Source organism: Cottoperca gobio, chromosome 10 (assembly GCF_900634415.1).
Source record: "Cottoperca gobio chromosome 10, fCotGob3.1, whole genome shotgun sequence".
Classification (NCBI taxonomy): domain Eukaryota; kingdom Metazoa; phylum Chordata; class Actinopteri; order Perciformes; family Bovichtidae; genus Cottoperca; species Cottoperca gobio.
In genome coordinates this window covers 14,843,439-14,865,907 of record NC_041364.1, presented here as the reverse complement: position 1 = coordinate 14,865,907, position 22,469 = coordinate 14,843,439, and the positions used below count along the sequence as shown (strand labels likewise).

Sequence of the window (22,469 nt, the reverse complement as noted above, 5' to 3'; positions counted from 1 at the left end):
CTTCTGCTTCATTTTTGAGAGAATATTATACTTTTTTTTACTTCTCTAGATTTGCCTGACAGTTACTTTGCTGATTTTATTTGACATTCAAAACAAGCCCAGCTGTGTATATAATGTTGTTGAACTGAACTTCACCTGCATTAGCTACAAAAACAAAATGATTCTTACAAACAAAAGCATACATACAAAAACATGGCCCATTCACCTGAGAGGGTACTTTTTAGATACATATTTAATACATACTTTCCTTCTGAATGCAGTGCATTTACTTGTACTGGAGTATTGTTTCAGTGTGTTATTGCAACTTCTACTGAACTAGATGATGTACAAATGTTATCAACCACTGACGAAACCACAGTTTGTATTTGAGGTCAAAGCTAAAGCAAATAATTGAATCTCATTCCCACACTCGTAACCATGGGTGGAGTATTATATCGATATTGAGCAGACAAAGTTATAATTCAGTATTTGAGAATGAAGTTCAGTCTTCTGCCTCTCAACTCCTCCACAGCTCAGTCAGAGCTTTCTATGTTTTTACGGCATTTTGATATATAGAAATATATACAGTGACGGGGCTCTCTCACACACACGACATTATACTCCAATACAATGCTTGCGAGTTGACCGCCCTTCTCGCGTTGGAGACAGAGCAGTGGACTGTGGACATGTTTGGGCCTCAGCTCTGTTCTCTCAAACACAGCAGTATATTTATTTCATTTTGAAACCGAAGTAGTTTGGTAACTTTTTTTTCTTCCTGAAACCACAAATGCAGAAAGCTGCTCACCGTATGTTTGTGGTGGGGGTCACGGTACATTTGCTTCAAACTTACAATACAACATTTATTCAGCATTATCAACGCAGACAGAGTTTGTCAAGTGACTCCCTTTTCAGGTGTACTTGACAATTAGTTTAACCCAGTTTATCAGCTGGTTTGTGCTGATTTACTCGCATTGTTTTTGCGCTTATATGGTGCAAATTTCTAAATTAATTAGTGTTCAATCAAATGAACACATAGGAAGTAATGCAGCGTACGACAAATGTTCGCAATGCACAAAGAGTCGGGGAAAGAGTGCGTAAAAAGGTGCCCGGGAGCTCATTTCTGATCTGAGGCCCTCTGGCAGGTTTATCCAGCCTCACTTTAACTTTGTTTTCTTACATCTACTTACTACACAAATTGAATGTTTCTGTGATGCTTCATTTAACTGTAAACTTTGCATTCTAAAGTAAATGTATATTAGTGTAAATCTACATTGTACTGTAGGTGCAGGAGTGGTAATACCTTACTCACAGTGCACTGCAATAACTATATTGATGAAAATAAATATTTTTCAAGTATTTAAATGTGTTTTTTGTTATTATGATGAGATATCCAATAAGTATCAATTATAAAAACTACTTTTACGCTCTTTAATGTGGGTTGAAGTCCATGAGGGGAAAAGCCATCATACTATTTGAAGAATAATTTGTTTTAAGTGGTTTTAAAATTCTTGCTATTGTTTTTAGGTGATGTTAATTTTATTATCAGTTAAATATATTACATGTTTTTCTCCTTATCATCATGAGTTTTTCTTTATCCGTCCCCTCTCGGGTTCAGTGGTTCAAAAGTTAAAACGAATAAAAGCAGGCCGATGAGCTACAATCCTTCCTTGTGATGTGTGACGTCACGATCATTAAAAAACTCCATAACAGCAACCTTGTGATATGATACCATAAGTAGGATTTCTTGTTGCCATACAACAGTTGCAAAAGCTGTAGATTCTTTGATGAGCCAGTTCTCCATTTTCTCTTTTTCATGACGAAAGGCAGCATGTCAAACGTCCAGGAGTGATTGTCAACAAGACTGTTGACCTCTGTTACAGAGGGAGCAACATGTTACTGTTTTCACACAACATTAGTGAATCAATAGAGACTTACTCTAGTTCATTGTGCCACTATGCCACAGCATACTGCTCACTGCTAAGTATAAGATTTGTATCCCTTACCTCTGGTAGAAGAGTTAATAATAAGTGATTATAATTAACACAGTCAATATAAATGACAGCTCTCAAATGTGAATATACTCCAACTATTTATTTTGATAACACTTTATATCCCTTTTACAAAAAGTAGAAACCCGTTCACTTACTGTATTGAAATAGATTAATAGGGGATAATTCTTGGAGAGGCAAACTCCCTCTGGTGTTTTATTGAGGAGTGTGGGCGCCTCCTAGTGGTGACAATATAAAAGTGCAGTTTTTCCATGCAGCTCCTCTCCGGGAGTCAAAAATGGTTTCCTTGTTGAGAGTAAACGTGTTGGTCCAGGTGAAGTATTCTCTGTCCTAAAGCAGAGAAGAAGTATATCAATACCAACAGTATCCACGATTCGGAGCCAGTGCTGTTTTTTTATTTGATTTGAAACACAGATTTTAAGAATTGAAGTATTCTGGACTGGCTTTATGTCCGTGAGACCAAGATGACCTTTTGTACTAGCCTACTACTTTTTTGGAAAACCTGGCATCGACATAACGTTCAAGGTTAATTTATTGTAAATGCACAACACAGGGTTGCAGTTGTAGTCCCATATGCTACATATGCAAAACTATGCTAACTAAGCAGCTCTGCGGTTGTGGTGGTACAGCAGTGGATACTTCTATCACTTGGCAGACGACAGCAAGGTGAACAGCATGTAGCTGGGGTGTAATGTCCTTAATATCCTTTGTCTCTGTTCAGGCATCTCTTCTCCACATTATCTCAGATGCTCACTAGATGTGTACCAATGGTGTTCTGCAGAACCCTCCTGTCCTGGGCCGTGCACATCCCAGTTCAAAATGTTTCCAGTCAGGATGCTTTCTATTGCTCCTCTGTAAAAGCTGACAGGAACTTAACCGAGGATTTTGCCTTCTTAAGAAATACAGCCGTTTTTAAGGTTTTTTTAAGTGTGATGACCACTTCAGGTTGTTTGTGATGCTGATTAAGACGAACCTAAAACTGTTCACCTCAGCTCCATTGATGTGTGTTTGTGTGTGTGTGTGTGTGTGTGTGTGTGTGTGTGTGTGTGTGTGTGTGTGTGTGTGTGTGTCTCTTCTCTTTTTTCTAAAATTGGCTCCTTGATGTTGCTGACGTTGAGATGTTGCTGAGGTTGTTCTGCAAGATTGTTGATTTCCTAAGCATGTCTGAAAACTTTAATTGTAAAAGAAAGAGGAGCAGATGTGAAAGTTATATAGCAGTGAAAAAAAATAACTTTGATGGTTTTCATTGTATCATTTTAAATCTCTGATTTCAAATAATTGAAAAAGAGCAAATATGGATATTAATGAAGCTTAAATCAATATTATACTTGAACTACTTTGGTCCCATTTATTTCATGACTATGGGTTTATCAGATGATCAAGCACATGATTAAACATCAGACTGAATTGCCACTTCATTTAAATGCATTTTTCTTTTCATATCATTTAATTTAATTTCTTCATTACTATTCTAATCTCTGACGCTGAGGAAAATTGGAGATGTGATCATTCAGAAGTCTGGAACCAGGCTGTGTTACATTTGAAATCAAAACCCCTTCAACATAATAGACACCTCACAATACACCACAATGTTTGCCATTCAGTGCAACAACACAAACAATCTCAATAAATAAAAAAGTTGAATGAACACCTGTGTCTCAGTTTAGTTTCTTGCATCTTAAACTATTGCATTGTATTAGATTGCGCAGGTGTTTGTGATATTGTGTACATAACACCAGACACCTCCTGAGGCATAGTGGACACTTGTCAAATATATCTATTAAAATATATTCTACCACCTGAGCCAAGCAGAGTCCCTGCTCAGCTCCTGAGCCTGCAGCGGTTAATGTTTCGTTAGTAATGCAGACAAAGCACTGACATCCCCGGCAGATATTTGGTTTAATTAAGATTATTTGCATTTGAAAGGACAAGAAAAACATGCAATTTTAATAAGGGAACTGTGATTTGAGTTCAAGTGATGATTTAATACAATAAAGAAAGAAGGAAAAACACTTAACACTGTATCATAACCATTAAGACCTAATTATTTACTGGACATCTTATCAATGTTCACTTATACAGGATGAGGAAACCTTTGATAAGAAACTGTTTTCAAGTAACATCATTTTCTAAAGCCCTGCTAGTAACCACTAGTGGCAATGCTGCTTCAACCAACACGATCCCTCAGGTGCTACTAATAAAGGAAATGGTAATGAAAAATTATGTTATTATAATAATGGCAATAGAACGATTTATGCTTGTGTATTGTAAATATTTAATGTTCAGATTATGGCATAGGCAGTCAGCATGAATGTTTTCTTTTATTGTCAGGGTAACTTCACTTTGTTTTTAATTGAACATTTTCAATAACACGTTTTAAAAATCTTTTTAGCCCTTGTTGTTACAGCACAGTTACAGTTTCTGCACACATCCTGCAGGCCTTAATTAGTCACACAACCATAAAAGGAAGTCTCTTCTTACTTAAGTGTTTTACTTTTAGGTAAATACAATAATAGACAAACAACATAACACAAACAAAGTAATATAACTGCCTTGTTTATTCAAACTAGTGGACTTGAATCAAAACTGCCATTTAAACTAAATAAGTGAACACAAAAGAAATATAACTGCCATTGGCAAAGTAGTAAACTGTCTTTTCCGCTCATTTGAGATAAAGAACAATGCCTGGAGGATGTCACATAGTACAATACCAGGATCCTCTTATTTGTTCCGCACACATTAGCGGGTTGTGTCTGCATCACATCTAAATATCAGTTTGTTTAAATGGATTCAAACTCTAAACATTAAATAACTCTAATGCCAATGATAATACATATATCCTTAGATGTATCTGTTTTTATCTTGTGAAATGGTAGCTTTTATTTGCAGTGAATATTTGTACAAGAAAACATGTTTTTAGCGCCAGAATGAATGGTGTGAAACAAGTGAACGATTGATTGGTAAAACTTGCTTTATTTCAGTATTCAGATCAAACATGGAAACTGTTACAGGTACACTATTTCATCCTTGTACAAACACAGTACATATATTCACCACTAAGTTAGATTTGAAAGTAAAACATCAAAACACAGTTCTTTATTTCTCTTGCTTCAGCATTTGGAGCAATCATTTTCATAATGCGTTTTACTTCTCGCATGCAGCCTCTTTTCCATTGAAGCATGTTGAGTCTCGCAGCATTAGATTCTTTTGCTAATTCTTTTGAAAGTCACACCCTCCTCCCCTGGAGTTATGCAATTCTGGAGGACACAAAGATAAAGATGATTTGTGATGAAAATATAACAAACTGCCTTTTATATTCAGGTTGTTGAAAAGAGAGCTGGTCTCAGTGAGTATTATGGGGTCAGAGTTTCATTGCTTAAGCACATGTGAAGTGTTTACTTCTCTTACCATAACCAGTTTATCCTCAATCATCTCTGCTGTGAAGCGGTACTGAGGAAACTGAACTGAAATCTTTTCGCCGTCCTTATTGACAAGAGCCTACAGGTCACAGAGGGAAATGTCCAATGAGCTCGCTTCATGACAAGTCGTGAATATGTCGCAAATTTGCAGTTAAATGATAATTTTCTCCAGTACCTGTTATAAACTCACCTTAAACTTTTCACCCTTCATTGTCGACAGCTCACATTCCTGACCAACGGTGAAATTATTGGACCAGGTGAAGCCTGGAATGGTTTGTGTCCAGGTGAATTCGTTCCCACCCTGAAGCACCTCCGTTACCACTTTGTGGTCCGTCTTGACATTGAGAAGCCCTGTGAGAGAGCAGGTGAGATAACAAATGCAGAAGTTTAAATGAATGACCATTTGTCAATTTATGACTTATGTATGAATAAAGAAAATCCTAATACCAAGTGCTTCCAGAAACTCCTCATAGTGGTTTTGACTCTCCGTCTCATATTTCCCAGTGAAAGACATGATGGTGAAAGAGGAGAGACGAAGTGTGGGATGAGTTTATAAGACAAAAAAAAGAAGGCGTGGCCTGCTGCAGATACTTTATGTTCTTTTTAAGCTGCTTCCATACCCACCTCTTCCTCTTCCTCTCATGCACTTCATCATGTGTCAGCCCCACATGTGTGTGTAAAAAATGTCAGCTGTGTTTTTCCAAGACGCATTGTCACATTGTTTTGTGCTACAATGATGTAATTTAGCTAAAATTCCAGAAGGTGTTTCCTGTGCCCACTCCCGGTTTTTCAATCACTCTGCAAGTTTAAGCATGTATGATGCAGTAAAATGCTACTACAGTATGTCTTCGTATGAGTTATCAGCATCTTTTATAGAGACGTCATGCATGTGTTTTCAGCTTTATGTTTCTTTTTTTTCTTTCTTTATTTGAGGTTCAGCAGTGATTAATAACTTCAAATGAGAAAGTAACCTCCTTGAATTGAAGTTAGCACAGGAGTAAAAACTGCTTAGAAAAAGTTAAAACCAATTCATGTAAGAAATAAACCCCCACCAGCACATTCCTGCTTACAATAAAAATAACCACAAGTAGGTGGTTGAGCAATTTGCAGTTCTCTTATCAGTCAGTCTTGCGGAGGGCTGCAACTAATGATTATTATTTTTATTATTGGCTATTGCTGATTCTTTTCCCGATTAATCGACTAATTGTATGGTCTATAAAATGTCAGATACAATAGTGAAAATCTTTCAATATACAATATTATACAGCTGTTCAAGTCACTATATGTGAATGACTTGTTTTGTCTGAAAGGTCCTTTTCAGCAGAGCCACCTCTCGTTCAGCTGGAAGAGGAGTTGAACACATGTTTGTGAAAACACTGTGCTTTTATTCAAGTATCAGCTACTCTGCTAATTAGAGCCCGCAGGTTCAGAAAACCTTTTATTTACTTTCTCTAACTGGGAGTGGAATGGACAGTCAGTCTCTCTAACACGCTGGGTGAAAAACTGTTGTGCTATCGGCCATGTATCAAACCTGTTTGTCTTTGTTCTTCATTTCAGATTGATCCAGCTTCATCCATATGTGAGTCTTGAGCCAAGAGACCATACTGTATATTTTAGCATGCATGCATGAAGGAACCATGCATTCCTTCATCCATGACACACAATCAAAGCACGATTATAACAAAGACATTCATTCTTAAACCTAATACTCAGGTTTCATCTGCAACATTAAAATCAGTATCATTGGGAGCTGTAGGATCTTTTAACAGCTGTACAATCCTCCCTATAGAAATATTCCCTGTGAGTGAACAAAGTGGAGTTAGCTCGATGCGAAGATTGATAACACTTGTTAAATAAGTCTCTTGAGCCAGCAACCAATTAGCTTCAGGCGGCGGCTCAGGACAGGGAAGGCTAATATTTGACCAACTAACATACTGGTTTTAACGGCTTTAAACAACAACGTTATTACATTACAGTTCATTTAGCTGATGCTTTTATCCAAAGCGACGTACAAAAAATGCAAACAATCATGGGGATACAACTCTGAACAGGCAAGAAATCTTGTAAGTACAATAGCTTCAAATAGGTACAATCGTATAAGTGAACACTGTCTTCAAATAAGCCAGTTTGAAGTGCTACATAAGTGCAACATACAGAAACAATAGAATACAAATTCAACTATTAGCTATAAATAAGCTGTTATTATGTTAATAACAGCAATTCTATGCACTGGTTGACCAATAATGACGCAAAGCAGCTCCAGGGGGCTGCTTTGTTTATAGCAGGTGCTATTACATAAAAACGAGATTCAATGATGCCGGGTTCATATGCTAACGTTACAGTATTGAAATGCATGTCACAAGAAGTTTAGAATTTTACAAGGGTGGTGATAGACAGGAGACTGTCCCTGTAGTTAGTTCACTGTAAGTCGCTCTGGAGAAGATGACCTGTAATGTGATGCAATATACAACTAGACAAACACAAAGAATGGAAGGCCTATCTGTGGATTTTCAAAATACTCTAGCCGTGAGCTAAAACGATGGTAATTGTAAATGTTATTGTGGAAACAAACAAAACTACTGCCAGCTGTAGCTTTGTGGCAAATTGTCCACTTTGGTTTTTGTATGGATTCAACAACTTGTGAGAAATGTAAATGTGTCAGAGATGCTGCTAAACTGTTTTTGTTAGCTTTCGACGGAGCCATGCTAGCTGTTTCTTTATGCTAAGCTAAGGTCACCAGTGGCAGGTTGTTGCATCATACTTAGCGTACAGACATGACATGGTATTCTGTCAATCATCAGTGTATTGTTATTATAGTGTTGCAGGTAAAACATTTTTTTTTTTTAAATATATGCACATAAATCATTCTGAGAAGAGTAACGGCTGTTGTTGACCGTATCCTTCCTGAATTTATTTTGTGTTTACCATGTTCTAAATTTATAAGAACAAATTTACTAAAGTTAAATATATACTTTTTAAATAAACCCAACAATATATGAAAACACTTCTTACTCAATATTGTATTTGTCACCCTCAAAATGTATTTATTCAGTCTATATTTATAGTTATTATTATTATTATTATTATTATTATTATTATTATTATTATTATTATTATTATTTATTAATTAATAATAAAAAAATATACATTTTACATAGAAATAAAAAGGGAAATAATTGGCTTTAAGCTTTATTTGTATAGCACCTTTCATACAAGAATTGCAGCCCAAAGTGCTTCACAGCAACAACATAACAATTAGTACAAGATTAGACAGAATAAGAGCATTTACAGTACAATAATCACAGTGGTGATGTAAATGAGTCTGAAGTACCATTATAAAAATAGCAGAATTAAAATAGTATACAATAACATTGGAAATCATGCCTAGTTTGACTATCTGTGCCGTACTTAACAACCCTACTGTCGGGAAATCACATTCATCACACCATTCTTGTAAATGTTTTAAACTATCAGAGCCATATTTTGAAAGCATGAGATCAACAATGGGCCCCTGTGGCCCTTCAACTGGTTTACTCCCTTCGGTTAAAAATGTATACATATTTTTTAAATTGTTAATTATTTTATATTGTATTTTACCCTTTTTGAGCTCTGCCTAATATCCCCTGGCACCTTCACTTATTCAATTAAAAAATATATTTAATATGTTTGTTTGCTGCTTTAAAAACGATTCTGAAAAAAATCCAATCCGATCCAGAACCCAGATTTATGCCACATAGAGTCCGACAGACAGACAGACAGACAGACATGTTTTAAGTAGCCTTAGCTTGTGTACCACTTTGCTGGAGATAACTGAAATGATTGTTGTATTTCCAACAGCATGTGAAGGTACCATAAGTGTCTTCCTGTATGCTCTTCAGCTGTTATCCTAGCGGTGGAGATTCACGGACTGGCAGAACACGGACTCTCGACGGCTTTAGTCTGGGACGTTTACGTTTGTGTGAAATGGCCTCCAATGCTTTGGAAAACACGCTGGAGCAACTGAGGCCGAATGACCTATGGTCCTTCTGCTTCCTGCTGCAGTGCAAAAAAGAGACTGGACGTTTGAGGAAACACCTGAGGAGACTTTACCATGATCGAGACATCAGAGGGATCGGAGACATTCTGGTTTCAACTTTCTCCGAGGAGGGTGCTCTGTCAGAGAGTGCAGAGATACTGAAGGAGATTGGCTGCCACGGCGAGGCAGACAGACTAGGTAACGTTTTTACATACGTGCAGAATAAGTATAACATGAAAATGTATCTGGTTGCAGATAATTTAATCCCTTAATTAGGGACAATGCATTACTTACTTACAGTAATAACAAAAAAACAAATGGATGTGTGGATTCATAGGCCTAAACGTCCGGGTCGCAACTGGAACATTTGACTTGCAAAATATTTTCACTTTCACTTTATAGCGATCACTTATTTCTTATTCCCCCCCTCTCTCTTTTTGAGATAAATGTAACCTTTTTTCCTTCCACGCAGCCTGCACATCATAGTTATTTATTTATCACAAATGGTCAATAATAAGAGAATTAAGAGCACAATATGAATGGCAATAAAAAGGCCAATCACTGAACCTATGCTCATAACCTGTTGACACACCTTTATATAATTTTGCTCAATTGTTTGTGTCATAATGAAAATGTAGTTCGCCACATTGCACATTCCTTCAAAGGGTAATATTTATAAGGAAGGAACAAGAGCAAATTTACTAAAGTTAAATATATACTTTTTAAAGAAACCCAACAATATATGAAAACACTTCTTACTCAACATTGTATTTGTCACCCTCAAAATGTATTTATTCATTATTAATTTGTATTTTATTTTAAAGGTATAGTCTATTTAAAAACAGAACAAAAAAATGACTTCCCTTTTTATTTTTTATTTATATGTAAAATGTATATTATTCTTTTTTATTAATTTATATTGTATTTTACCCTTTTTGGGCTCTGCTTAATATCCCCTGGCGGCTTCTCTTATTCAATGTTCTGAATATGTAAAATGTTTGTTTCCTGCTTTAAAACCATTTCTGAAAAAAGAAACAGTACCGACATTGATTCGCTGGTTTCAGTCCAGCACCTTTGTTGAGACTAAGAAAAAAACAAAACTCTTGACTATCTTTTACAATGCTTTACCAGACTTAACGTGTCTGTCAGCACTAACTGTCTCTATTTAAAATCAAACATATTTAATGCAGTGTTGTCTTATTTTTTTACCAGTTTTGGACGCAGGTGGACAGTCCAGTGAGTAATTTCTTTGTTTTATGAGACATATTGTATTGATGAACTATTGTAAAAAATTACTTGCACTGTTTTTGTATATAACATTAAACGTGTGTATTGATCTAGTTATTTTGTTATTGTTTTGGTCAATACATTTCCATTAATGCCTGATGTATCAAATAGGATCACTTTGGGATCTTCCTCACTGTATACTGTTTGAGAATCATTCCTCTCAATCAAACACTACTAAGACTAAGGACTTGGGTTTCCAGTCATTTTATATAATTTATCAGTATTGTTTTAGCCTCTTACTCAGAGAGCGAGTCAGAATGTGACACACATTTAACAACCAAAATGACAATCTTCATGTGATATATGGCAAATGTTCATCAGATACACTTTGAATATAGAAAGAAATATGTGTCTTATTATGCAATGATTCAGATAAATCACCAGTGGGTATTCTTTTCTTTTAATTTTCCCTCAGAAGAGCACGTTGCGGATACATTTAAAGATCAGCTGATCCACACTGTGAGGGATGTTGAATCCATTTTGGATGAGCTCCTTACCAAGAGATTTATTCAAAAGGAAAGTTATGATAAAATCAGCGCTCTCCCGACCTCGCAGGAGAAGATGTGGGAGCTCTTCGATGGTCATCTGAAAATTGATGGAGCCGAAGACATCTTCTACAACATCATTAAGAAATGGATACCAGATCATCAGGGTCCAAGGTGGAGCTTTTATTATCATTATTCAATCCAACATTACACAATGACATGCAGCTGTAGACTCCACCGGGCTACACACACGTATTAACAAATATTTTAATTAGAATAGAATAAAACGATAAAATAAAACAACGACGTAAACTCAAATGCAAATTGCTGTCTAACACATTTTGTACCTTTTGTACATACATTTGTTCAAACGTGTTGCACTGCCATCCCTGCCTTGATCAGTGAGGCTAATTTATCTATAAAAATACGAAATGTTTGTTTCATTAATCCACGAAACAGACTGCAAGGACCATGTGTAAACAATATCAGTTGTCCTTTATCATTTCAGAGATTTTTCGCAGCCGGGGAGTAAGGTCAAAGCCCAGAGAGGTTTGGAGAATGTCAAAGGGAAAGTGAGTAAAGCTGTCTAAAGCGTCTCATTGACTTCTGGATTTCTGGATTGTCTAGAAGAGTCAATATTTAAAACATGAATATTTAAAGTATCTTCCATCTTTAAAGACATTTTCATCGCGCCACAAAAAACAACAACTAAGTGTTCTACTGTTAAAAGACTGTTAAAGATATATACAGTGAATCTACAGTAAATCAGACATTTAAACCGTTTCCGATGTTGTTCGTTGATCCCTTAAAGAAGAGAGCGATGGTCACTGGAAGTGAAACATCACCTGAGGGTGACTGGATTAAACTTGAGCCTGAAGTGAACTGTGTGGATGCAGACGATGCTCCAATTTACAGGTAAAAAAACGTCTTCAAATACTGTCACAGAAAACACATTTTCACCGAAGGACAAAACTAAGACCTTTTTCAGTACATTTTTACAACTAAATAAATATTTATGTTGGACTTACAATATTACAGTGCAAAGAAAACCTAATCTTACAATAATTGTTTTTCCCTTTCATAACTTAGCCTGCAGTCTGAAGCAGGTAACTTCGAATGCAGCGTCTCTGGATTGCGTTGGGTTTGCAAGGAAAAGATCAGCTTCAAGTACCATTTTGGTTCTTGGAAGGAACACATGGAGAGACTGAAAACCATGCAGTACATTCCTGCAGGTCCCCTTCTGGACATTACAGTCATCGCTGGAACGTTAGAGGAAGTTTCTCTGCCACACTGGATCTGCACAGGCAAGCAAACATCATATAAAAACACACCTTTGTTTGATAGTATGTCTATAAAAACCTTGATGCGCTTGTCTTTTGTTCAGAGGAGAACCCTACACTTTTAGGCAGGTTTGCGGTCCTCCACATAGATACCTGTGGAGACATTGTGGAACAAGTATCTGAGGTCACACCATCTCATGTCAAGTTGTCTCAGCCAATTTTCTCTCCAAGAGGAGTCCTGATGAGAGCCGGCTTCCCAGTGAAAATCAAGTGCAAAGTGTTAATATATGAGACCAAAAAAACATTCCTCACACTACATGTGTATCTGATCCCTCGTGATCCTGCTCTACTACAGGTTATTGCAGTCATAATGTTGATTTATAATTCAAAACTCAGATGGCATTGTTGACTTTCTTAACCTTGAAACTTCTTTGAGATGAAAAAAAAAGTATTTCTTTCCCCCACAGATAATAAAAAGCAAGGAATTATCCAATGGATACAGAACGATCCAAAAGCCATACCCAGAGAAGTCCCTGAAAATGTCTGATTACTTTGTCCTCAAAGCCAATATTGACCGTGCAGAAATTTGCCCTGAGGTACATTTGAACTGTTTTTCAACTATTGAGTGAATTGTCGTTCATAAATAGATATGATGGAATAATACGAAGCTACAGCAGGAGATCTTAGCTTCATTTAGCTTAGCTTGGAGACTGGAAACAAGGAAACCTGGCTGACTCTATCCAAAGACAACAACATCTGCCGGCCAGCACATCCAAAATCCACTTATAACATGTGAAATAGTTTTGCAACTGTATAAATAGTTTGTGCATGTGTCAAACTGTTTTCTGCACACAGATATCATTTGTATATGTGTAAGAAGTTTTTGTAGCTGTAGAACTATTTTGTGCATGTGTAATTAAAATGTGCGCAGGAATATCTTCATCCCAAAGTCTTAGAGACGGACACACACATTTCCTATCTGTATTGTAACATTGATGCTTCTATCATCTTTGGCCTAGCTATGATGCTAAGCAGCGAACAAGTATAGAAGCATCAATGTAAGTTATTTGACGAGGCTAGGGATACTGTTTAACAAAGCTCCTAATTGGACAGTTTGACATCCTCTGATTGGATGGTCAGTTGGCAACATGCTGATTGGCTATTCATACTGGACAGCCTCAGTTCCTGCTGTAGCGTGTTCCAGGTTGAGGGTGCAGTGTAGGAGAAGGTCTTTTAACAAGTTCTGTATGGACTGAGGGGATGTAGAGAAAATGTCAAACAATACCTTTAACATACCATGTCTAATAATTGCATTTTTTGGTAAAATACAGCCCCTATATTTAACTTTGGCCCCCCATCCGAAGATCTCTTCAATATAAATTAGAATATCAACAAATTCTTTACCTTATTGCTTGTGAATTAAAATAATTGACCCTGGCACAAGTTCTAAGTCCGCTCCTTTTCCCTTTTTATATATTTCTTACAGAAATTACAGCTCATATATGAAGAAAGTGACCCAAACTTCTTTGAAGTGTTCATTGAAAATCTAGACAGTGCTGTCCAGCTCACACTCGGACATGAATCTGGACCACTGTGGAACTGTACAATCAGAAGAGGTCAGTGTTCACAAAATAACATTCTGTTAGTGTGTGGTATTTATGCTACCTATGTAACACCCTTATTTATCTATTTTATACATAAAACCACTAAATCAACCAAAGTTACATATTCAGTTTTTTCTGCATTTTATTTCAGATGACTATCATTCCACTGGGGATATTCAGCTGATGTATGGTAAGAAACTGTATGATGAGTAGTAAGAAGAACTATACTCGGTATGGTTTGGTAGGTAGGCTTATGTTATAAAATGCAGTTACATGGTTTAACACCATGAACAATAATACAGTTACAGTTTATGGTATTTTTGACAGAACCTGAGATTCTGAATATACAGTAACATTAAAGGAATACTTCACCCTCAAAATGGTCATCATACTCACGCCGTGTTACGTTGAATTCTTGAAGAAAACTTAGTTTTCTCACATGTCTCCACAGTAAACAAAGAATCCAAAAATGGATTGATAATTCTAGATGAGTTGAAGTAAATGTGGGCCACGTTTAACAACAGCAAAATTATATCAAAACATCTGTTTACAAACTCTCAAAGATGTTGGGCAGTATAATCCAAGTATCAGTTATTCATATGCTTACTACTTTCCAAACATGCATTTTTCGCAAAAAATTATTTAAAACGCTTCCTCATTCTTGCGCAGGCACTCTAGTTGTCCGTATGAGTACTGTTTATGCAGAATTCTTCTTTTAAATAGTATGGGTTTCACGATTCTCCAAATTCACGATTCGATTTCAATTCCATTTAAAGGTTCAATGTGTAAAATATGCCAGAATTTAAACTTAAAACATTAAGACAATTAACTAACATAATCAACAGAATGTGAAGAGGTAACAGTGTTGACGTTATGTCAAAGACGTCTATATGTCGTGTTGCAGAGATTTCTAGTGAAATCAGCATCTAACTGACAGTCCGGCTCCGGCCTGGCTGTAATACCACTTGTTCCTCTAGAGGCGATAGTGAGTCACTGTAGCTCCAGTCTGCCTCAGTTCAGAGGGAGAAGAAGTACAGCTGTCTGACTCGCCTTGTAAATATTACAGCCATGTTCTGTGTCTGTTTTATAGTTTGTCTATTGGATTACATTCAAAGTGGCAGAAACGAGAAAACCACCCACTGACTGACTGACAGGCATCACACAGGAGTAAAACAAAAACACTTTGATACAAACTTCCTGAATAACATAGTTGCACGGTTCACCTTTAATGATAATATTATCATTAATAATAATAATAAATATGAATATATGTGAAGAGACTGTCTAATCACATGTTAATGTTAATTATTCCTCACAATGATTATTAACAATGATTTACCAGGTAGGAAACACATATATTTAAACATGCAACATTATTTATTTATGTTCTCAATCTATTTCAACATTTGAAAGTCAGTTATCACATCTCTGATATTTTTGTAAATATCTTTGACAGTTTTGTATGAATAAACATTTGAACATTAGTTCAAAATCACACCGGTTATATTTTAGTACAAAGTATCACTTCTGTAACATTTCTTAGGAAACTGTCACATCTTCAAATCATATCCTGTTAGTCCAAACCACTAACTTTGTAACATCAGAGAGTGGAGATCACATAAGAACCTTTCTTCTCGTCAGAACAGTGTTTTCAATAACATCATCGCACCTTTCAAGACCTCTCCCTCCGAAAAGGCTTTCTTGTACTTTATTTAAAATGTGCAGCTCTCAATGAAGCTTCTGATGCTTTCTGTGACTTGTTCTCCGGCCTCGTGAGAAGAGATGCTGCTGCTCAAAGCTGCCTTTAACTCACGGCTTGTTCTGCCCGCAGTGCTGCAGGTGGTAGTTAGTTAGTTAGGTAGGTAGTTAGCATGGTAGCTTTGTGACACGTACCGAAGTGCCTCCACAATGTGCCGCTTTGCCGTCACCCCGCAAATGAGACATACACACGTGTCTTTCACTGTTGTAAATCATAATTCTTCCTCCCGATCATTGTGAAAATAGTTTGTTTTCTTTCGCTTTTCTGCCATGTTTAGCGTAAAACATGCACCTAGCGCCCCACCGTAGCTGCTCCCGCTAGCTTGTCTCAACAAGAAGGGAAATGGAGATTTTGTTTAACTCTGACCCCAGACAGGGTCCGAGTTCATTTTATTTTTTTTAAACAGCTAAACAATTAAATACAAATTTTAGACGGAGCTTCATGGTGACTAGTGCTATTTTTAGAACATGTCCTGCGGGCGACTCACGTGGTCCCTGCGGGCAACCAAGTGCCCGAGGGCACCGCGTTGGCTACCCCTGGTATGGACCCAGTTTAGAGGTGAAATACTGCCCCCTTATGTCTTTGGCGCAGATAGCTCGGAATTACACATTGAACCAGCATTGACAGCTCTGCCATTGTACGAGTTTAGATTTACAAATCATTGGTTTTACTGTCATTTACATTTACAAAGATAGGCTACATGGTATCAAGCTGATATATCCATCATATGGTTTTGAGTAGCCATATGGTCAAATTTTAATAATTTATTTAAAATGTAATAACAATAACTTATTTATCCAGTGAACAAACTGTAGGCTACACAAAAACAAAAAGAAGAGCCACTAGATAGCAGAGGGTATTTTACAACAACAGCTTACGTTTACCTGCAAAAAGCCGCCAGATCCTGAACTGTAGTTTCTTTTCAACAACACAAAAATGTTGCCACACAGTGAATTCAGGGAAGTAGGAGGATTTTCCAGTTCTGTTGTTCGATTCCGGCAGTGGCAGGCTACCGGTAAGCTATGTAAGCCCATTTCGATCAATCTATAATCTATAATCGTAAGGTTTTTAGCGATAATGCAAAAAGTGTTTGTTTAAATTCATCAAGATATTTCTCTGCTTTTGGATTCTTCATTCCCTGTGAAGACATGCGAGAAAAACTATGTTTTCTTCAAGAATTCAAGGGAACACGGGGGGAGTAATAGATTTACAAATGATAGTTTAGGTATTCAAAAAGGGGGACCAGAGAGTGTGTGCCAACCTGGGAGTACGCCCATCCGGTCTACATGTGTTTTGTGGATCTGGAGAAGGCGTATGACCGGGTCCCCCGGGTGATACTGTGGGAGGTGCTGCGGGAGTATGGGGTGAAGGGGTCACTTCTGAGGGCCATCCAATCCCTGTACGCCCAAAGTGACAGTTGTGTCCGGATACTCGGCAGTAAGTCGGACTCATTACCAGTGGCTGTTGGCCTCCGCCAGGGCTTCGCTTTATCACCAATCCTGTTCGTGATTTTCATGGATAGGATATCGAGGCGTAGTTGTGGAGGAGAGGGGTTGCAGTTCGGTGGCCTAAGGATCTCATCGCTGCTCTTTGTAGATGATGTGGTCCTGATGGCATTCATCGGTCTGTGACCTTCAACAGTCACTGGATCGGTTTGCAGCCCAGTGTGAGGCGGTTGGGATGAGGATCAGCACCTCCAAATCTGAGGCCATGGCTCTCAGCAGGAAACCGGTGGATTGCCTAGTCCGGGTAGGGAATGAGCCCTTACCCCAAGTGAAGGAGTTCAAGTACCTCGGGGTCTTGTTCGCGAGTGAGGGGACGATGGAGCGAGAGATTGGCCGGAGAATCGGAGCAGCGGGGGCGGTACTGCAGTTGCTTTACCGCACCGTTGTGACGAAAAGAGAGCTGAGCCAGAAGGCAAAGCTCTCGATCTACCGGTCGATCTTCGTTCCTACCCTCACCTATGGTCATGAAGGCTGGGTCATGACCAAAAGAACGAGATCACGGGTACAAGCGGCCAAAATGGGTTTTCTCAGACGGGTGGCTGGCGTCTCCCTTAGAGATAGGGTGAGAAGCTCAGCAATCCGTGAGAGACTCGGAGTAGAGCCGCTGCTCCTTTACGTTGAAAGGAGCCAGTTGAGGTGGTTCAGGCATCTAGTAAGGATACCACCTGGGCGCCTCCCTAGGGAGGTGTTCCAGGCACGTCCAGAAGAGAGGAGACCCCGGGGAAGACCTAGGACTCGGTGGAGAGATTATATCTCCTCACTGGCCTGGGAAAGCCTCGGGATCTCCCAGTCGGAGCTGGAGGATGTGGCCCGGAGAAGGGAAGTTTGGGGTTCCTTACTGGACCTGCTGCCCCCGTGACCCGATCCCGGATAAGCGGTAGATGATGGATGGATGGATGGATGGATGGATGGATGGATAGTTTAGGGGTGAAGTATTCTTTTAATCATGGGCCATACTACTATTACAGTGTAACAAAATGTATTTAAAGTGTGTATCATGGATCACGTTACAGCACCACAATATTGGAGTTTTTGTTTCTTCACTTTATTCTTACAGAACTGGAACTTGCCAGAGTGAGGCCTAAACTTGTGGAGAAAATGTCCAGAGAACTGATTAATCAGCTGCTGGATGACCTTTTAAAGGATCAAGTCTTGAATGTGGGGGAGAAAGATTCGATAATTCAGGAGAACAAAACCAGTGCAGACAGGGCACGCTGCCTCGTTGACATGGTCATGAAGAAAGGACGCGAAGCCAGCTGGAAGATAATGATTAGTCTTCAAAGCAGAGACCCTACACTGTATGCTGAGCTGGGGCTGGTCTCTGGCCTACCTGTTTAGCCAGGTAAGGTCCGTCCCAGATCTTGATCTTATTTGTATTTCAGGCTTTCAGCCCCTGTATAGTGCTTAAGCTAGAGGGACTTTTATTATGTTATTATTTGACATCAAATGTTTGAAGTGTATTGACCCGTGAAATATCATTTTAAACAGTAATCTGATAGCGGTGATATTGTATTTTGGTGTTCCTGCAGTGTTTAAGTAAATAAATCCACACTCATCCCCGCAGCTGATGCATTGTGGACCGAGAAAATAAAGACACATGTGCCAAATATGTTATGTTATAATATGTTTTCTATTTATATCTATTTATAGTATTTAAACAAAGATGCACTAATTAATATATTTTTTATTAACAATGAATATAATCATAGTAAGGGTGTCACTCAATATACCCACAGTTTCCAAAACTGCTGTTTTCAGTGAAAGAGCCAGATACCAGGAGAATCAGAAGAACAAAACTTATATAAAAAAAAGAGTGATAATTGTATATATTTGTTGTTTGGACTGAAACTGAATCTGTTTCTGCAGGGTGTGTAAATGTAGACAATACACTGCATTCATTCCAATAGGAATCTAATGAATGTAAGATTAGTCTCCAGGATTAATTTCACTTTTAAAATGAAGCACTGATTTGTTTTTGTTGTTTTGAGTAATAAATCTACAAGATAAAGGGAAGTGATTTAAAATCTAATTACAATCACTACTAACATTTATTTGAATTACAGTTTGTTTCCAATAACATGATTTTGTAATCAGATAACAATAAAATGTTTTTATTAAACTTTCTCTGCTTGATAGTATTTTTTAATCTCCTCTGGTATCACTTTGATATTCCTAACATGTTAATTGTATGTAGTGACAGTATTCATACAAAGCATTACACAGGTTAATGCTACAGAATTATCACAATATATACAGTATATTGAGTTCAAGGTTCGTATAAAAACAAACACAGAAAGCAAGAAGGGTCAAATTAAATGTTTCTCCACAACTCAGTCGACTCAGGGTTTGAAAGTCTAATCTTTTTTCAAATAAGAGAACATTTTTGGGAAGCTCCGTACAGATAAAAAATTACTTTTTACAAAGTGAAAAGGGAAAAATGGCCACTGGTGTGCCAGGAAGTTTTATCTTTACCAGTTGTGGAGAGAATGTCTGTGAAGGAACATATCATTCACGTAGTTTCTGGTTTTTGTATGACCCTTGGCTCCTTGGCTGATTACAAAAGTAAAGAAAAATGAAGTAGTTGGTGGCCTGTGCTTAAAGAGCAAGCTACCATGTTGGTGTCAACATGCTCACAGGCGGAGACGGCGTTGTTGATGTTCCATTGGATCTTCATTGATACAACCCAGAGTTGGCTTGTTTGCAATGTCCGCAAGAGTCATAAAAGTGACTATTCTGATCATCGATTTCACTTCCTCCACAGTTATGTCCTCAACTGTTTAATAATTGTGGAGAGAATTCTGGTCTTAATCATATCTAACAACCAAAATATTTTCCTGAAGCAAAATCTTATCAAATGGGGGTCTGTGACCTAATTTATAAACAATTAATGGTCCTTGACACGAAAAAGGTTGAGGACCAAAGATGTTGCATTCTTTAACACCTGAAAGATATCACAAGCCAACTGTTATTTGATTTAGTTAAATGAGTGTTGTTAAACCTGTCATCTATTGTTAGACTTTGCAGTTTAAGAATCTATCATTTATCGATAACTAGCTTGCTACCTAGCTACTACTCTTCACCCTGTTACGCAGTTGTATAATATCTTCTGTGATTCTGAAGGGAGCTCTCCAAAGATGGAAAAAATGTACCCTGGTAATGTACCAGGGTTATGTCTGGGGGAGTGCAGTTTGAAAGACGTGGGCATTTACCAGAATGGAAGAGTCTAATGAAAGATGCTATCAAATTGCATTATGGGAAATGTAGGATCCAGTGTTTTTGGAGTTTTGCCCACATTCTGGACTGTAACTCAGGATATCTGCTGTACTACCAGTAACTCTCTACTGATTGGTTATGGCAAAACTAAACAGACTAACACTCCCAACAAGAAATTGTCTCGCTTTATCGAGCTAATCTAAAATTATCATCTTGAAATAGTCTCCAAGGTAACAACAGTGTGTGCTTGCATACCAAAGAGTGAAGAATCCAAACCTGCTCTTAAATGCCTCACCAAAATCCCACAGTCTAACATGGCTACAAATACACAAAGGAAGTTCTTGTTGAATAAAGCATAGAGGAAAGGGTTCAGAGAAGAGTTAGCATACCCGAGCCACGTGGAGGCCTCCAGTATCAGGGGGCTAACGCTGTAGCCCTTCAGTGGATGGACCACGTTCACACAGAAGAAAGGAAGCCAACAGAACAGGAAAACCCCAATGATCAGACCCAGGGTCTTAGCAGCCTTGCTTTCCTTCTTCAGAGAATATCTGGAGTCAGTCCTCATGGGGTTCATCTGAAGCTGCCCAGTCTGGTGATCGACTGCATGGATCCACCTCGCTTGTCTCTGGGCAGCCTTAAAGATTCAATAGGCACAAAGCACAAGCACAAGTAGGCACAAAGCATGAAACCCATGGGAATGAAGAAGGAGTTAGCCGAAGTTGCAAAGGCGTAGGGGACATGAAAGGTGGGCACACATGTCTGAGTGACCTGTGTGCCGCTGATTACCACAACAGGAGGCGACTGTATGTACATGCCGAGGGAGACGCAAAGGGAGGAGATGACCGGAGGCAGAATCCAGCAGAGCAGCAGCAGCATGGCCACACGTCTGCGAGACATTCAGGCAGGGTAGTGCAGCGGGTCGCACACCGCTATGTATCGGCTCCAGTGCCACGCGTACAGAAGGTGACGTCCAGAAGGAGATGTCCAGAAGGAAGTGTGCTCGATGGAACGCACCAGACGCGGCAACCAGGAAGTCCGCCACAGCCATGGAAACCACAAAAGCGTTGGTGGGCGTCTGGAGGCTTTGGAAACGTGCCACTGCAGCCATGATGACAAGATTTCCCATGATGGCAAAGATGGGGATTGGAAGGAGCAGGCACAGCACACAGACTTTAACAGAAGAAATCGATGCCGTCATTACTCAGGCTGTGGTTGTCTGAGGTGTTAGTCCCTGGCGTGGAAATCATGATGCCACTCAATATAAATCCATGGGGTTCATCAAGTGAATGCCTTTCCCGTCAGTGTGATCATGTCTCACTGGTTAATCTAAATCTGTTCCTTCACCAAAAGGTGCTGAATGTCCTGTGATGTACCAGACTCTTTGTCACTTCATGAGTGTGTGTCTGCATTTGTCCAGTATTGATTTATTGTTAAACCAAAGCCCATCAGGAGTAAATGATTAACTGGCATGTACTGTGCCATGAGTCAATGGGCCATGAGGTAAGTGAACAGGTAGGTATATACAGTTAAATGTCTTATACCTGAGCTGTGATCGAAGGTCTCTGTATAAGCAATAAACCCTTGTATTGATCTCTCCTTTAAATAACAGCCTAATGTTTGCTCTTTAAGTCAGACACAACTGTGCTCCTCATTCAGGACCCCCCCCCACCCCGCTTAAAATACAAGCACCATCCATCCCTGGTTATATCATCAGATTGACATCTATGATCACATACAGTATCATGGTGCACGTTCTATTTACATCAAAAAAGCAGCATTACAGAGCAGCATTTCAGCAACGTTATATGTTTATTCATGTAACAATCACATTTCTTAAATCCATATTCCAAACTTTACATCAAACATACAAACAAGACGACAGCTGATTGTGCGCACAGCAGATAAAGCAGGTTA

General features: G+C 38.4%; 2 protein-coding genes across 2 annotated transcripts; one reads left to right on the top strand and one right to left on the bottom strand.

Annotated features, from left to right (window-relative positions):
• Positions 1-5,157: 5,157 nt before the first annotated feature.
• LOC115014939 (gastrotropin-like) lies at positions 5,158-5,921 on the bottom strand. Its single transcript, XM_029442092.1, has 4 exons — positions 5,855-5,921; positions 5,598-5,758; positions 5,397-5,486; positions 5,158-5,245 (listed from the first exon to the last, which is right to left on the bottom strand). The coding sequence occupies exons 1-4, from the start codon at positions 5,919-5,921 to the stop codon at positions 5,186-5,188; spliced, it is 378 nt and encodes a 125-aa protein (XP_029297952.1). The 3' UTR covers positions 5,158-5,185.
• Positions 5,922-9,161: 3,240 nt separating this feature from the next.
• LOC115014223 (NACHT, LRR and PYD domains-containing protein 1b allele 2-like) lies at positions 9,162-19,465 on the top strand. Its single transcript, XM_029440922.1, has 11 exons — positions 9,162-9,620; positions 10,635-10,658; positions 11,125-11,368; positions 11,703-11,766; positions 12,006-12,109; positions 12,284-12,498; positions 12,579-12,829; positions 12,942-13,070; positions 13,961-14,090; positions 14,230-14,268; positions 18,400-19,465. The coding sequence occupies exons 1-11, from the start codon at positions 9,275-9,277 to the stop codon at positions 18,678-18,680; spliced, it is 1,827 nt and encodes a 608-aa protein (XP_029296782.1). The 5' UTR covers positions 9,162-9,274; the 3' UTR covers positions 18,681-19,465.
• The last annotated feature ends 3,004 nt before the right edge of the window (positions 19,466-22,469 follow it).